Source organism: Callorhinchus milii, unplaced genomic scaffold (assembly GCF_018977255.1).
Source record: "Callorhinchus milii isolate IMCB2004 unplaced genomic scaffold, IMCB_Cmil_1.0 Scaffold27, whole genome shotgun sequence".
Lineage (NCBI taxonomy): Eukaryota > Metazoa > Chordata > Chondrichthyes > Chimaeriformes > Callorhinchidae > Callorhinchus > Callorhinchus milii.
In genome coordinates, this window is record NW_024704768.1 from 63,252 (window position 1) to 80,998 (window position 17,747).

At 42.3% G+C, this 17,747-nt stretch overlaps 1 protein-coding gene across 1 annotated transcript; it reads left to right on the forward strand.

Annotated features, from left to right (window-relative positions):
- Window positions 1-2,966: 2,966 nt before the first annotated feature.
- On the forward strand, window positions 2,967-8,372 carry LOC103172608 (probable G-protein coupled receptor 139). The gene is made up of 2 exons (XM_007885353.2): window positions 2,967-3,103; window positions 6,896-8,372. The coding sequence occupies exons 1-2, from the start codon at window positions 3,034-3,036 to the stop codon at window positions 7,801-7,803; spliced, it is 978 nt and encodes a 325-aa protein (XP_007883544.2). The 5' UTR covers window positions 2,967-3,033; the 3' UTR covers window positions 7,804-8,372.
- The last annotated feature ends 9,375 nt before the right edge of the window (window positions 8,373-17,747 follow it).

Here is a 17,747-nt window from a genome sequence, read left to right on the forward strand (position 1 = left end):
AACCATTCAAGTACAGAACCTTGAAAGTTGAGGAGAGAGAAGAGATGGTAGTGGAGGATAGAGTGGTCCACAGTGTTTAAGGCAGCAGAGAGGTCGAGGAGGACAAGGAGACTGAGGGGGCCCTGGTTACAGATGAACAGAATGTCATTAGTCACCTTGACCCACGACTGTTTCCCTACTGTGGGCAGCATGGAAATCCAATTGGAGGGGTTCATAAAGGGAGTGGCAGGAGAGGAAAGACTGAAGTTGGGAAGCAACAACTCTTGGAAGATGGGGTTGATTGGCTCTTGGAGCTTGGTGTGGGAGAGGATACGAGCTGCAGAGTTCTGACTAATCAGCAGCCTGTGGAGGGAAGAGTTTGGATGTCTGAGGAGCAGGTGGTGTGGGCCTAGCTAGACATGTCTGGTGGACAGGACCATCAAAATCAACCTTTGTGGTTCAATCAGGTTAAACTCCAACAGTTACCCAATATGCATTTGTTTGAACACGAGAGTGAGGGGATCTTGAAGTGGATCTGTTGGGTGATGGGGAGCCAGTGGAGTCAGGGACCAGATGTGGAGGAGGAAAGAAGGACAGCTGGAATCGAAAAGGACACCTAGGTTACGCACTGGTTCGGTGAGTCTGAGGGAGAACCCAGGGAGGTTGAGGAGTTCAGATCCATTGGAATGAAGACATTGATTGGAGCCAACAAATATGGCTTTTGTCTTGTCCATATTCAGCTGCAGGAAGTTTAACCTCATCCAGGCCCTGATATCTGCCAGACAAGCTGATAGAACATCGGAGGGACCTGGAGTTGGTGCTGGAGAAGGCAAAGTAGATTTGTGTGTCACTCACATGTGGAAGTTTAGGGGCGGTAAATTAATTAGGACTTTAACCATACGAGTGCGATCCCACTAAGGTGGATGAGGGACGAGAGGCAGTGGAGGAGGATGGCGTGATCGACAGTGTCAAACATGGTGGAGAGGACAAGGAGGCAGAGGGAACTCTGGTCATAACTCTAATTGGGCGAAAGCCAGACTGCAGGGGCTCGAGGAAGTGTGGTCCTCCTCCACTGCCTCCTGTCCCTCATCCACCTTAGTGGGATCGCACTCGTATGGTTAAAGTCCTAATTAACTTACCGCCCTCAGGTGTGACTAAAGTTGACCTGCAAAACTACGTTCCAGGACTTTGTCAAGGAAGGGCAGGTTGGAGATGGGATGGTAGTGTGAGAGTTTAGAGGGATCGAGGGTGGGGTTTGAGGAGGGGGTGATGACAGCGGTTTTCAGGGGGAGTGGAATAGAGCCTGAGGAGAGAGACTGGTTGACCGTGTTGGCCAGCAGGGGGAGAGGAGGGGGAGTTGAGTTGAGTGACCAGTGGCTGGGTGGGGCGGGGGTCGAGGCAGCAGGTAGTGAACTTCATCTGGGTGATTATGGTTGAGAGGGAGGAGGGAGAGATGGGGGCAAAGGAGTGTGGAGTGGCAGGAGCCGTGGTGGAGGGAGAAAGCAGTGTGGATGATCTGGGTGGGGTGGAAGGTGACATGGGGGTGGAGGATGATGCAGTGAAGTGGATGTTTTCAATCTTTGAGGTGAAGAAGTCTAGGACCTCTTCACTCTAGGTGCTTGATGTGAGAATAGAGGGGGCTTGAGGAAGGCCTTCTTCTTTGATCGGTCATCCTTCTGAGCTGGGGGTTGGGATCAAAAGGTACAGAGGGCAGGGAGGGTTGGGATAGGAGGGCGACCAAAGAGGAAGGTCTTGAGACTGGCATTGAACACCAACAACAATTTGCATTTGTATAGTGCCCTTCATGTGGCATTGCATCTCGGAGCGCTTGACAGTGGCAGAGTCTAACCCTGAGCCAGGAGAGAAGGAGGGGGAGGTGACCACAAGCACGATTAAAAAAGGTCTTTAGGTGGGATTCGAAGATGGGGAGGGAGGGGGATAAAGGGAGAGAGTTCCAGAGTTTGTGGCGTAGTGGCTGAAAGCACGGCCACCGATGGTGCAGCGGAGGGTACGAGGTACGAACAGAAGGCCGGAGCCTGCCAAGGAGAGGCAGCGGGTGGTGGAGTGGGGGGTAAGCAGGTTGGATAGGCAGGGAGGTGCCAAGGCATAAAGGGATTTGAAGATGAGTGAGGGGAACTTGAAATCGATCCGTTTGGTAATTGGAAGCCAGTGGAGCCTATGGTGGGGGCATGCTGGGCGGGGCACGTGGAGCAGGCCAGAACCTGTTGAATGGAGGGAGTGGACAGGTCTATATGGAGTAAGCAGGCCACAGAGATAGGGAGGAGTAAGGCTGCGGAAGGCTTTTTCAGGTGAGGATGAGGATTTTGGACTCTATCCTCTTGGGAATGGCAAGCCATTGGAGCCGGGCGAGGGCGGGGGTGAGAATCTGGAAGCAAAAAAACATCGAAAACAAAGACCTCAACCCTTTCAAATTGGTTCATGATGGGTTTTATTACATGACTCGGCTCTGAGTCAGAAGGTTGTGGGTTCAAGTCCCATGTCGGGAATAGGTATTAGATAGTCAGAGTGATACTCCATAACAGTCCTGGGGGGGGGTCGTGTTATACAAGATGCCGTCTTTCGGATGAAATACGAAACCAAGCTCACATCTGCCTGTTCAGGTGGTTGTTAAAGATCCCACGGCACTATTCGAAAAGAGAAGGATGTTTCTCTCTCCCGGTGTCCCGGCCAACAATCCCTACCCCCCACAGTTGGTCACTTCATGGCTGTTTGTGGGACATTGCTGGGGGAACAGGTTTGCTTCTGTGTTTCACCTGCAATATATACAGTCACTGCACTTTACAATATAGCCTGCGAAGCATCTCAACAACATGATCAGGTGCCAAATCAAATGGAATATAACCAGTAATGGTTATCACATAATAAGTTATTTTTAATGTGTTTGTTCATAGAGTTGTCACTAATATCAACTGTTGCCCAAGTTAATCGTCTCAGGAGGATTTTCTCCTTCTTACATAAGGTGCATTTGAACGTGTTTCCTCAGTGGGGATATTGGAAGCCTCCTGGACGTACAGCAACCTCTCTACACGCAGGATGAAGAAACCGTTAATCTTGCTAGTCATAATTACTTACTTCCCAATTCTCGTGGCAGTTGGAATTCCTGGTAAGTTGCTTTTAATCACGCTTTTACTCTAATGATTACCACCCGTTTAACTTAGTGTTCACCTGCACTTTTCATCCAGGATTGGTGACTCTCACTTCGGGAGTAAATCTGAAACTGCACCAGGATTTTGTTCTATTGCCTGTCCTTTCTTCATAGACATTTTTGAACCAAATTGTGTTAAGTTTTCTGAAACTAAAAATAATTGTACTGGTCTAGTGCCAATAGTAATAATAATAATAATAATTATCCTTGCATTTGATATAGCGCTTTTCACGTCGGGAGGACGTCCCAAAGTGCTTCACAGAACACACTGTAAAGTGAATTGACTGTATATTTGTGGGCGAACGCGGCAGCCAATTGCGCACAGCAATGTCCCACAAACAGTCGTGGATTGAAAATAACCAATTTATTATTGTTTTGGTTTTGGAGGGATTATTATTAGGCTCTGTGTGGAGTAAGAAAAGTTGCCCAAGGTTTCGCCCTCTGCCTGGAATTGAACTCAGGTCTCTCACTTGCAAAGCGAGTGCTCTAACCACTGAGCTACAGGATTCCACAAAATAATAAATAACAATAATAACAATAAAAAAATCTACACGTTGATATAGCGCCTTATCACCGCTATCTTTCCTCCTTCAAGGGCAGTCTCAAAACCTCCCTCTTCAACAGCCTTCCGGTCATCACCCCACCCCACCTCACCCAGCCATTTAACCCTGAACCCCAGCTCGGGTGCAAACCTTTCACTGTTTAGTGTCTTGCGACATTCTCCTGACGATTTATTGTTGTTCCTGTAACAAAGGCACTGGTGGAAACAGTACAGCATTGGATAGATCGTATAGTTGAGGCTTGTTTCCATCGGGTTTGATAAGATTAGCATAAATCAGCTTCTCACAATAATAATAAAAGTTCCAATAAGATACTCTGATGCTCCAGATATGGTGGTGTCGCTCAGTAGTTAGAGCACTCACCTTGCAAGCGAAAAGACATGGGTTTGATTCCTGGACAAAGTGAAATCTTAGGCAAGTTTACGAGGTCCACAAGCCTCTGTTTACCAAACAGTAAGTAGAAACCTGGCTCTTAGTCGATTGGCAAATCGCTTTCCGTGGGTATAAATCCCTCAAAAGAAATTGGTCACTCTATGCATGTATATTGCATAGGGTAGTCCTGTAGCTCAGTGGTAGAGCGCTCGTCTTGCAAGCGAGACACCTGGGTTCAATTCCAGGCAGCGCGAAACCTTGGGCAAGTTTCCTTACCCCACACGCCTAATATTAATCCCTCCAAAACAGAACATTAATAACTTGGTCATTTTCAACCCACGACTGTTTGTGGGACATTGCTGTGTGCGATTGGCTGCCGCGTTTCGCCCACAAATATACGGTCAATTCACTTTACAGTATATTCTGTGAAGCCTTTAGGTTGTCTGAATGACGCGATAAGAGGCTATATCATGGATTATTATTATTGTTATTATTATATCCTATCCTGTCAAAAAAGTGAACCAAAATTTTTGGTTCAAAATTATTGAAATTATTAAAAGTTGGGTTTGTCCAGAAAACTGGCTGACTAAAAATAATGAATAATACGTAAATTAGCAGATTATTTTAATCCCTGTTTTTGAGATAGTGCTTTATCACATCGTTGAGACGTCTCAAAGCCATTCATTGTATTTTGTGGGCGAATTGTGGCTGCCAATTTGTGCACAGCAGCATCCCATAAACAGGTGTGGGGTGAGCCACCAATTTTAGATTATACTTAATTTGGAATTATCAATAACTGTGGCAAAGATTGCAGGGAGCTACAGCGATTGGTCGGTATGGTGAACAATCAGAAAAAATGTGGAAACCAAAGTGAAGGATGTATTTTAAAATATAGAGATTAAATAATAATAATAATAATAATCTTTGCATTTGATATAGCTCTTTATCGCATCTTTGAGACGCTTTAAAGCGCTTTACAGAATATTCTATATAGTGTCATATTCTGTCAATGAGTGGAGGAACAAAGGATTGTTAAAGTGGGTTTGCTAAAGAGCAGACATGATTTTAAATTTAAAATGAAGGGATTTATGGTGAATCTGTTGGGTTGGGCCAATATGGTTGGGCCGTAACTGGAATATTTTATGCAGTTTGTTGGCTCTATATTAAATAATAATAATCCTTGCAATATCAACTGTGATGATAAAGCAAGTTTATAATCTCATGTCCATTTTCCTGTTGAACAGAATGTATTGTATTGACTGTTTGTGGGATGCCGCTGTGTGCAATTCGCTGGCACATTTTGTCTACAAAATATACAGTCAATTCACTATACAGTATATTCTATAAAATGTTTTGAGACGTCTCGAAGACCTGATAAGGCGATATATCAAATGCAGGGATTATTATTATAGCTATTATTTTTCCCTTATCTGTTCATTGAGACATCTCAAAGTGCCTCCCTCACTGAATATATTGTAAAGTGGATTGATTGGGAATCGCGGCAGCCAATTGCATGATAAATTAAATTAAAAAATAATACAGAAAGGGTGCAATCTCGGCTCAGCTGGATAGGAATGTGAATAAAAGATGTAACTAAAATATTAATAATCCCTGCACCTTATCAAGTTGGAAGGACATCTCGAAGCACTTCCAGGATTTACTGTGTAATGGAGTGACTATATTTGTAGGCGAATGCAGGGGCCAAAAAAGTGAAGTGTGCAAAAAGTGTATTTTGTGGGCAAAACGCAGCAGGTAACAGCCTATTAACAGCCCTGAAACCAATAACCAATTTGATTTGGGGGATGATTTGGGGGACTTTGGTTGAATGTCTCATGTGAAGGACGGCACCACTGACAATGGACCCACACTCCCCCCATCCCCCAACCCCACACATACATTACATTGGAGCGTCATCTCAGACAATGTGAGTTCTAGTCCCAAAGTGCGGCAACCCACACCCTCTGACTCAGAGGTGAGAGAGTTGCCATTGTGGGAGGGACACAAGGAAATTGGGACTTGGAGCCAAATGTAGAGGTTTGGAACGCTCCCCCCTTTCTCCGATTCTGTCAGAGATTGATAACAATAATCTTTGCATTGGAATTATTTACCTTAGGAAGGATACGGGGCAAGAACAGGGAATGCCATGAGGATGGGTGGATTCTTGGAGGGTGTAAACACTTGAAAAGGATTGTGTTATACAAGTGTTGATTCCAATTCAAAATAAAAATGTGGAATCCTATAGCATAGTCGTTAGTGAGCTCGCCTCGCAAGCAAGAGGTCCCGGTTTGATTCCGGGGCAAACCTTAGACAAGATTCCTTTCTCCATATTCCTCTGTTCACCTAATCGGTAGGAACCCGGTTGTTAGTTGATTGGCAGATAATAATTTGGTCACTCAATCCAAGACTGTTTGTGGGACACTACAGTGCACAATTGGCTGCTGACTTTTGCCCACAGAATACATAGTACCTACACTTTATGATATATTCTGTGAAGCTCTTTGAGATGTCTCAATGATGAGGTAAGGTATTACGTCAAATGCGAGGATTACTATTATAATTAATTGATAGGATCTGCATCTTAACGTAGCTAAGACATTGCACCCACAAATAACTTTGTCTGTTAAATCGCATTTTTCCTTTTCTTGGCACATGGCAATATGAATGGAATGTATTATATATGAATAAGAATGAAATATGAATATGAATGCAATGTATTATTGTCTGTGATGATAAAGCAATATGCGCAAGTTCATAATCTCATGTCGTTTTTGCTGTTGACCAGAAGAGTAATTTTCTGTTGAATTTTTCTTTTTCATAGCTAACATCATGGCAATCGTAATTCTCCTCAGAGGAAAGTGTGGTCTCTCCAAATGTGTCGCCCTTTATCTGGTGATGATGTCTGCCTCGGATCTGATGGTGCTTGTCTTTGCGGTCCTCTTTGGACGCATTATTTTCATATTTCATCCTGAGTCATTCCTACATATCACACCGCTGTGTAGCCTAAATAAGGTCCTACTTTACTTAGCTAAAGACACTTCTGTTTGGTTTACAGTGGCATTCTCCTTTGATCGTTTCATTGCTATTTGTTGCCACAAACTGAAGACAAAATACTGCACTTGGAGAACTGCCCGCGTGGTAACGCTTATCATATTTGTGCTGTTTAGCATAAAAAATATTCCGATTTTCTTTGCCTTTAAACCTCAAATAAAAATTAAGAATGTGCCATGGTTTTGCCAGTTCAAAGAAATAGTCTTCACTGCACCAGAATGGATTGCATTTGATTGGATTGACTACATATTGACTCCATTGATACCTTTCTTTTTAATTTTGTTGCTAAATTCCATGACAGTTCGGTACATTTCAGTGGCCAGCAGAGTTCGCAGAAGAATCCGAATCACAAAACCGCAAAGTCAAAATGACCCTGAGATAAAGAACCGTAGAAAATCCATCATTTTACTCTTCACCATATCAGGCATTTTTATACTGTTATGGATGACTCGAGTTATCGATTTTTTCTATTATTACATAACAAGCAATTTTTCCGACAGAGATTTCAATGATGCTGCATTTGCCTTAAAATACTCAGGCGATATGTTGCAACTCTTGAGTTCTTGTACAAATATGTTTATTTATGTGGTGACTCAGGCCAAATTCAGGGAGGAATTGAGAAACTTAGCAAAATATCCATTTATTTGCATTCTAAAATTGGTTCAATTAAAGAAGTGACAAAAGTAAAAGTATCTTCTCTTTGGAGCAGACTTCTGTCTTGATGCTATGCCCAATTTGGACGTCAATCATAATGAGAGTTTTCCTGTGGGCAATATTGTCTCTTACCTGATTGCAAAATTAAATTTGACAGCATATCCACAATATTATGGTCGACAAAGGCACAGCTGTATTGTTGTGGTTCTGGTCCCTGTCCAAGGCCTCTGCTACATTACTAATAACTACATTACTAATAATAATCCTTGGATTTGATGCACTTAGACCACACCTTCAGGCATCTTCCCCCTCCGCCCCCTTGATTCTAACTCCCGGAACAGGTGCATATCTTTCACTTTCCAGTGCCTGGGGATGTCCTTCCGATGTGAAAGGTGTTGTTCAAATGCAATTTGTTGTTTATTGTTGTTGAATTCGCTACCACTAATCTCTGGGATTTCCTGCCTCTATCTCGCTGCCATATCCCTCTCTGTCTCTGTCAATCAATCTGCTCTCCCTTGCTGGATACCCAATCCCTCCACTGTGAGGCGCTCTCAGACCATATCCCATGTGAAGGGCAAATATATAGAATTATACAGCACAGAAGGAGGCCAAATAAATCCAACTTTTTGTTGTATATTTTGAATGTTTGTTACTTTGTGGAAATATAAAATAAAACTCTTAACACTCTGAAACTATTGTATCCCATCCATGTTTACTGCATTGCTCGCTGCTGAGATGAGGCTGGTTATACGATGTACGTATTTTAACATTTATTGTTAATAATCCCTACATTTGATACCACCTCAAAAAAGTGGAAGCCTCTCAAAATCCTTCACTGATCATTTGTGTAAAGTGCACAGGAAAACTGTTAGGGTAACTTAAATCTGTGACCCTCTGGTGACAATTGACACCAGTTAGGACTTAAACCATTTAGTTTTAACCTTCTTTGCTTTTGCATGCTTTATTTTAGCTCAGCAAAAATTCTACTGCAGGTCTAGATAGGACTATCTTCGAATAGCTCCTCATGTTTAGGTAACCTTTTGTTTATAGAGACTTATTAGTTCTTCCATAATTAGCAAACAATCAATCCTCCAGTTGTACTAACCGTGAGTGGTCTACTACAACAACTACTAAACGATAGTCAGAAAAAAATTGTATTTGTCAAACTTCAACACAACTGGGTTCCTGTTTGAGCGCCAATTGTAAGGGTTTCATTAAATTTATGACTCTGTAGTGCAGTATGAGTTGACACAAGTTTCCTTTTAAGTAGTAAACTGTAATAAAAGATCAGTAAGCTTATGCATGTGAAAGATCTACGTCTCATTAAATCAAATTAATGGTTCCAATGGGTTAGTAAAGTTCACTAAAATGAGTTGATCAGATCAGTACAGTGGCTTTGATGGAGGAATCAACTTGTTAATGTGCTAAGAGATAAATACAAGAAGAGTGAAAGAAGACATTCAACGAATGTTTTTCAAAGCAGTTGGGATGTCAACAAGGTGCTGGACTTTATAGAATCATAGAATTATACAGCACAGAAGGAGGCCATTTGGCCCATCATGTCTCTGCCGGCTCTTTGAAAACAGCTATCCAAATCAATCCCACTCCCCCACTCTTTCCCCATAGCCCTGCAAACCTGTCCTCCCCAAATAATTATCGACTTCTCTCTTAAAAGCTGTATTCTATGCGCTTATTTATAAAGCCTGGATTCCTCTATGCTTTTTTAACAGCTTTATCTACCTGTCCTGACACCTTCAAAGATTTACTATATGACCCCCAGGTCTCTCTGTTCCCTCACCCCCTTTTAGATTGTACCATCAGCTTATATTGCCTCTCCTCATTTTTCCTCTCAAAATGCATCACTTTGCATTTCTCCACATTAAACTTCATCTGCCCCGTGTCTGCCCACGTTACCAGTCTGTCTATGTCCCTTGCTGTCTGCTGCTATCTTCCTCACTGTTTACTACTTTTCCTAACTTAGTATCATCTGGAAATTGTACTCCCTCTACCCAAGTCCAGGTCATTTATACAGATCAAAAATAGCAGAGGTCCCAATACTGATCATTCACCCTCTCCATTACTTCATCAAAAAGTCTATCAGGTTTGTTTTAGTCCATCATGATTTGCCTTTACAAATCTATGTTGGCTCTCCTATATTAACCTATATTTTTCCAACTGAAAATTTATTTCCTCCCGGATTATCGTCTCTGGAAGTTTCCCCACTGCTGACGTTAGGCTGACTGGTCTGTCGTTCTTGGGTTTATCCTTTTGTCTCTTTTTGTACAGGGAGTAACATTTGCAACTCTCCAGTCCTCTGGCACCACCCGGTGTCCAAGGAGGATTGAAAGATTGTGGCCGGAGTCTCCACTATTTCCCCCTCACTTCCCTCAGTAACCTAATAATAATCCCTCAGTAACCTAATAATAATCCCTCCAAAACAAAACAATAATAAATTGGTCATTTTCAATCTGCGACTGTTTGTGGGACTGCTGTGTGCAATTGGCTGCCGCGTTCGCCCACAAATATACGGTCACTACACTTTAAATTTGGTAACAATGCAAATCAATGACCATATTCAAGAAAAGCTGGGTTATTCACCATTTGAAATATTCTTTGGGAGGAAAGTGAATCCTCCAATTCTCTGCAAAAGACAGACAATATCCCACAATATTTGGCTACATCCAAAAAATACAAAATGACATTCAAAAGATCAGAGGAGAAGCATCCACTGTTCCTGATGAAATGAAGGCTGGGGACCCAACATTGGAGAATGAGTCCAATGGAAAAGATTTACCAAATAGGCAAATCGCTTGGGCCCAAAGTTCCACACCCCAACTCGGGTGCTAAAGATTCTTAAACAACAACAGTTGTTATTACACATAAACAGGTGGCAGTCACGGTGGCTTTGGGTCAACTCAAGAAACTACGATCACAACTCCAGCCAAAGACATGTGAGCAGGAGACTGTGGACAGTGAGCGCTCGGACAATGGTGAAAAGGAACAGGAGGAAGGGGCAATCTCTGCCTGGGTTTGGCCTCATTACTGATGCTGTGTTGAAGTCACAAAGTGCTGCTGACACAAGCAAGGAAAGCCGGGAGAATCAAACATCTCAGAGGAATACGAGTGATCTTTCTGAAGTCAGGATGAAAAAGAGTTTAACAACTATTGGACAATTGGACTCTGACGTCTTGGTTGTGGTTGGTTTAATCCACGGCCGTGCTAGGTTGCAGAAGATGACACTGGAGTCCTGTAGTTCAGTGGTTAGAGCACTCGCCTTGCAAGTGAGACACCTGGGTTCAATTCCAGGCAGCGCGAAACCGTGAGCAAGTTTCCTTACTCCACACACCTAATAATAATCCCTCCAAAACAAAACAGTGATAAATCATTATCAACCCACGGCTGTTTATGGGACGCTGCTGTGCGCAATTGGCTGCCGCGTTTCGCCCACAAATATACAGTCAATTCACTTTACAGTCTATTCTGTGAAGCGCTTTGAGACATCGAGACATGTGAAAAGCGCTATATCAAATGCAAGGATTATTATTATTACTGATATTAATCGGGACTGTGATAAGGTCACTGCTATGTTGAAGCGTCTGGCTGATTTGTTATTCCTATGTGTGTTCTTATATTATTGCATGTGATGGGACGTTTGATTTATTTTGTCCAGATCGTTGCCCGGTGGCTAAAATGTATCTTGATTCATAGTTCCTGTTGAATACTCAATTAGGATTAATTGGTCAATTGACTAGGAGCCAATGAGAGGAAGTAAAAAACGACTGGCAGTGAGACAAGGGGAGTGTGATGTAGAGAGTGGCTTTATTGAGGGGTTGGAAAGACAAAATAAAGAAGTTACTAACACACTGTGACTTGGATCGAGTGATCTTACATAGTGTCAGAAGTGGGCTGAATTTGAACTGAATTGGACTACGAGATTTAAAGTCAAATTAAAGCAACAAAATGCAAATGGGAACAAAAGAATATGATGCCATAGCGAGGTACATAAAAATACCAAGGCCACTGAAGTTAACTGGCAACCTGAGGCATGATTGGAACCGGTTTGAAAGGGATGATTTCACAATATTTGCCTTAGTCATCAATATGCTGCAGCTGCCAAGAAAACAGCAAGAAAACAGCAAGTAAACAACAAACTGTTAATCTTCTAAATGTAGCCGGGGAAGAAGCCAGAGATTACTTTGAGACCCTAGAAAGGGACATTGGCATGGCTTTATCATAGAATCATAGAATTGTACAGCACAAAAAGAGGCCATTCGGCCCATCGAGTCTGTGCGGCTCTTTGAACAGAGTAATTAATGGCAGTCCCACTCCCCGGCCCTTTCCCTATCACCTGCAAACCCGTCCTCCTCAGATACCCGTCCACCGTGTTTTTAAAAAAAGTTATCGAATCGGCCTCGACCGCCCTTTCAGGCAATGTTCCAGATTCAAACAACTCACTGCGTGAAAACATGTCTTCTCACCTCTCCCCTCGGCTTCTTATAGAGACTATTTTGAATCTGTGACCTCGAGTCACTGACACACCCACCAGTGGGAACAGTTTTTCCCTTTCTAACCTATCAAATCCCTCATGATTTTGAAGACCTCGTAACCTTCTCTGCTCCAATGAGAATAATCTCGGCCTCTCCAGCCTTTCCTCATCATCACGGTCCCTCATTCCTGGTCCCATCCTCGTAAATCTCCTCTGCACTCTTTCCAATGCTGTAACATCCTTCCTATAGTGCGGTGCCCAGAACTGGGGCAGTATTCTAACTGAGGCCTAACCAGTGTTTCTATAGGTTAATCATCACCTCCTGACTCTTGTACTCTCTGCCCCTATTTATAAGGCCTGGTATCCCATATGCCCTTTTTACAGCTGTATCTCCCTGTCCTGCCACCTTCAAGGATTCATTTACCTGCACCCCCAGGTCTCCCTGTTCTTTTAACCCCTTAAGATTGTATTACCGCCTATATTGCCTCTCCTCATTCTTTCTACCAAAATGCATTACTTCGCATTTCTCCACATTGAAATTCATCTGCCATGTGTCGCCCATTGTACCATTCTGTCTGTCTTCCTGCAGTCGGCTCCTATCCTTCTCACTGTTTACCCCCTCCCTAACTTTGTGTCGTTCACAAACTTGGAAATGGTACTTGCTATACCCAAGTCCAGATCATTTATGTATATTAAGAAGACCAGTGGTCCTAATACCGATCCCTGGGGACACCACTGTACACTTCCCTCCAGTCAGGAAAGCAGCCGTTCACCACAACTCTCTGTTTTCTGTCTCCCAGACAGTTCTGGATCCGCTGCCACTGTCCCTTTTATACCGTGGGCTTCTATCTTTCTTACAAGTCTTTCATGTGGCACTTTGTCAAATGCATTTTGAAAGTGCATATAAACTTAGAACATAAGAACATAAGAATTAGGAGCAGGAGTAGCCCATTCGGCCCTTCGTGCCTGCTCCGCCATGGCTTCATCAACTGAACAACCTTTATCCACCCTCTCCGTTACCTCGTCGAAAAATTCTATTAGATTTGTTAGACAAGATTTGCCTTTAACAAATCCATAACAAAACATGGCTGTCCCTAATTAACCCATATTCTTCTAAGTGAAGATTTATTCTGTCCCAGAATATAGTCTCCAGGAGTTTCCCCACTACTGATGTTAGGCTGACTGGCCTGTAGTTCCCAGGTTTGTCCTTCTGTCCCTTTTTGCAAGGGTGTTGGGATATAGGGATTCCCCTATAATCATTTAGAATAGAACAAGATTTTTATATCCATTCATTTAAGATATGTTCAATTAATTGTATTAACATGTCAAAATGGCTGCCAAATTAGCTTTCTTACTATTGGAATGTGGCACAGACTGGAACCACGGTACCCGTTATCTCTCCTCTCTCCAGATGCACTTTGCTAACTGTTATTGTAACCTTGGGTACAATAACAGGAGGATGGAGGAAAGGTCTGCAAAACATTATGTGCTAGGCCTAGGAAGATAAGGAGTAGACTTGTAGACAAGACAATGGAGACCCACTTTATCAATTTCAGGCTGGCGCCAGGCCAATGATTGATTAGGATGAGTACGTGCAGGACAAGTTGTGAGAGGGAAGAAGGTATCTGGCAAGAGTCCAGAAAAGGGGTTAATTAGTGAAGAGAGAGAGAAGTCAGTTGGGCCTGACTGGCAGGAGGAAAGTGAGGGAATTACACCAGCGAAACCAGGGCAAGCGCGGGACGACAGCCAAGAAATCTTTTTCGACTTTTGTTCTACGCGAATTAACCGGTAGTATGCTCTTCTTTACACACTATTAAGCTCACTGTCTTATAATAAAAGAATTATTGCACCATTTTGGATTGTCGGGTCATATTTCGAAATCTCGGGATCAGAAATCCCAACACAGGGGAGTCACATTGGCCACTCTCCAGTCCTCGGGCACCACTCCTGTGTCCAACGAAGATTGAAAAATTGTAGCCGAAGCCTCCGCTATTTGTACCCGTGCCTCCCATAGTAACCTCGGCTGCATCCCGTACGGACCGGGGGACTTATCACCTTCAGCCCAGTCAACCTTTTCAGTACTTCCTCTTTGTTTATACTTATTCTATCCATTTCCTCTCCCCTCTCCTCCGATACTGCGGCATTTGGTGCATCCACTTCTTTTGTGAAGACAGATGCAAAGTACTCATTCAGCACATCAGCCATTGCCCTCTGCCTCCACAATAAGATTTCTGCCTTAGTCCTTAATTGGCCCCACCCTACCTTTGACTAACCTTTTTTCCTTGATATGTTTGTAAAATATTTTAGAATTCCCTTTAATGTTACCCGCTAACCTTTTCTCATGTAATCTTTTTGCGCCTCTTATTTCCTTTTTCAAACCTTTTCTACACTTTCTATATTCTATTTGTTTGTCTTCTGTATCTTGGGTTTGACATTTGTCATACGCCTCCTTTTTCTGCTTCATTCTAGATACAATTACCTTCGGCATCCAGGGAGGTTTGGAAGCCCTACTTTTCCCTTTTGTGGGAATGTATTTATTCTGTCCCCGACCTATCTCATCCTTGAAGACTTCCCACTGTTCTTTAGTTGTTTTACCAGCCAATCTTTCTTTCCAGTCCACCTTGGCTCGGTCCCTTTTTAACTCACTGAAATGTGCTCTCTTCCAGTTGAATATCTTTACCTTAGATGGTTCCTTATCTCTTTCCATATGTACTCTGAATCTAATGATGTTGTGATCACTATTGCCCGATGTTCTCCCACTGAAACCTGCTCCACTTGCCCTACTTCATTCCCCAGAACTAGATCTAGCACTGCTTCCTTCCTCGTTGGGCTGGAAACGTACTGATCAAGAAAGTTGTCCTGTATGCATTTTAGGAATCTTTCCCCCTCCTTGCCCTTTGCGCTGTTGTTTTGTCAGTCTATGTTGGGATAATTAAAGTCCCCCATTATCACAACTCTATTGGCTTTGCATTTGTCTGAGATCTGCTTGCAGATCTGCTCATCTATTTCCTTCCCACTATTTGGTGGTCTATAGTATTAGATTATATAATGAATATTATGAAAGGAAGGTGTAATGGACATAATAATATAACTGTTGACAGATACAAGTTTGGCACACGGAAACAAGGGCCTGCGAAACTATATGCACAATATTTTGCAGTTTATAAACACTAAACAAAACATGCAGCAACAAAATTACATTTGTATAGCGCCTTTCACATCGGGAGGATGTCCCAATTATGGAGGCTTGAGAGAGGAAATGATAAGAGATCAAATTGTGCTGGGGATTAAAGACAACAGAATAAGGAGCAAGCTTCTGAAACAGGAAGACTTGAGGATGAGTGACTATCAGAGAACTAGGATTGCACAAGTGCAATCAAGGCAGAGGGACATGGTGCACAGCTCAGAGGTGGAATCCAAATAGCAGGAGGAGGAAGAAGAATATAATATTCATACAATAAAAATTTCGGAAAATATAGATAGAGAATAAAGTCTGAGAAGAAAGAGAGTCAATGAAAGGGGAGGATGAGATAGAGATAAAGAACAACGTAAATCTGGTAATACAGCCACTGAGATGAGTGCCTGAAGCCATGCAAGAAAGAATGAGAGAAACACTAAAGAAAATGGAAATTGAGAAAATCATAAAGAAAGTAGAAAAACCTAGTGATTGTGTGAGTGCAATAGTGATTGTAGAAGAGCCAGAAAAGCCATATAAGAATATGCTTAGACCCACAGCAGCTAAAGAAAGCCACATGTAGGGAGTATTGTGCAGTATCTATGTTAAAGGACATACATGCCATGTTTCATGGAGCAATTTTTTTTCGACACTTGATTGTTCTTCAGGTTAAATTGACAAAAAGCTGTGTGTACTTAACAACATTCCTGACACCTTTCGGGAGATATTGCTTTAGAACAGGGGTGGGCAATTATTTTGGCTGGCAGGCCATTTCACGAGTTTTGGTAAGCTTCGCTTAATAATAAACTTAATAATAGCTCAAAATCAAGTCTTACACTTGTACATGCATAAAATAAAGTCTATATAATTTACATTCATTAAAATTAGGTTAAATAAAAACAACTCATTGAGCAGACATTTATTCGATATTTATTAATTTATTCACATTGATGAGAATGCGAGACGCTCACTCAATGAGAAGAATGAAAGCGCTGATGTGCGATAACCAGACAATTGAAGTCCGGCATCGTCTCCATTATTGCAATGTGGAGTACTGCTGCAAGGTGGTCATCGGTCATCACAGATCTATGATTTGATTTATTGAATTTCATCACAGAAAATGTCTCCTCACATGTGAATGTTGATCCAAACAGCACAACCATCCTCTGGGCATGAGCCTTTATTTTTGGAAAGGTATATCCATTAAGAGAGGCGTAAAAACTGGGAAGTGACACTGATTTGAATTGCTCGGCAAGCAGTAAGCTCGAGGTCAAATGGGGTTTTGTCAACATCAAATGGGAAAGGTGAAGAGACCAAAGACAGGTCATTTTCGATCAAATTGAAATCCTGGAATCAGCGAAAAAATTCAGCATGTAAGTCAAATAGTGACGGAATATACTTTCTAAGGCTTTGATCGTAAACAGCAATCTGCTGCAAAGTTGGAAAGTGGGCGAACAATCTGTTTCCTATCTGACGCGATAAAAGAAATAATTTCATCATTTGGCGGCCGGATATGGCCCGCAGGCCATATTTTGCCCACACCTGCTTTAGAAGAATGCCATGTGGAATAAAGTCAACGCAGGAGATATTTCAGAGGAAATTAGCACAGATATTGGAAGGGCTACCAGGGTTATAAAGTACATAGATGATATATTAATATTTGGAAGGACAAGGGAAGAACATGATGAACTTCCGGAAAAAGTACTAAAGAAAAGTTTAGAGGAGAATGTAAGTTAAATAGAGAAAAGTGCAAAATAGAGTTGATAGAGGTCAAATATCTAGGACACATACTAACACAGAAAGGGTTAAAAATGGATTCAAAGAAGGTTGAAGCAATAACAAAGATGTCAGAGTTAGTTAGAGACAAAGCTAGAGAGCAAGCTAAAGAGAGAGAGCGAACTAGAGACAGAGCTAGAGAGCGAGACAAAGAGAGTGCTTACAGACAGAGAGAGCTGGAGAGTGAGCTACAGAGAGCGAGTGAGTTACAGAGAGTGAAAGCGAGCTGAGACAGAGCGGCCGAGGTCAGGAGGAGAGATTAAATGACCGGCAAGATTAATTGAAAGTTTAAAAAAAAGAAAAAACTAAAGAAAAGAAGATGTTGAATAATCAATTCGGATTAATGGGACAATTGATGCGGAGCCAATGAGAGGAAGTATAAAGCGACACTGGGAGTGGAACAAAGGTGGGGGTAATGTAGGAAGGGGCTTTATTGAGAGTTTGGAAAAACAAAATAAATAAGCTACTAACACACCGTGACTCGAAATTCATTATATTACAGTTCATCGTGTGGCGCTTGATGTAATGGCC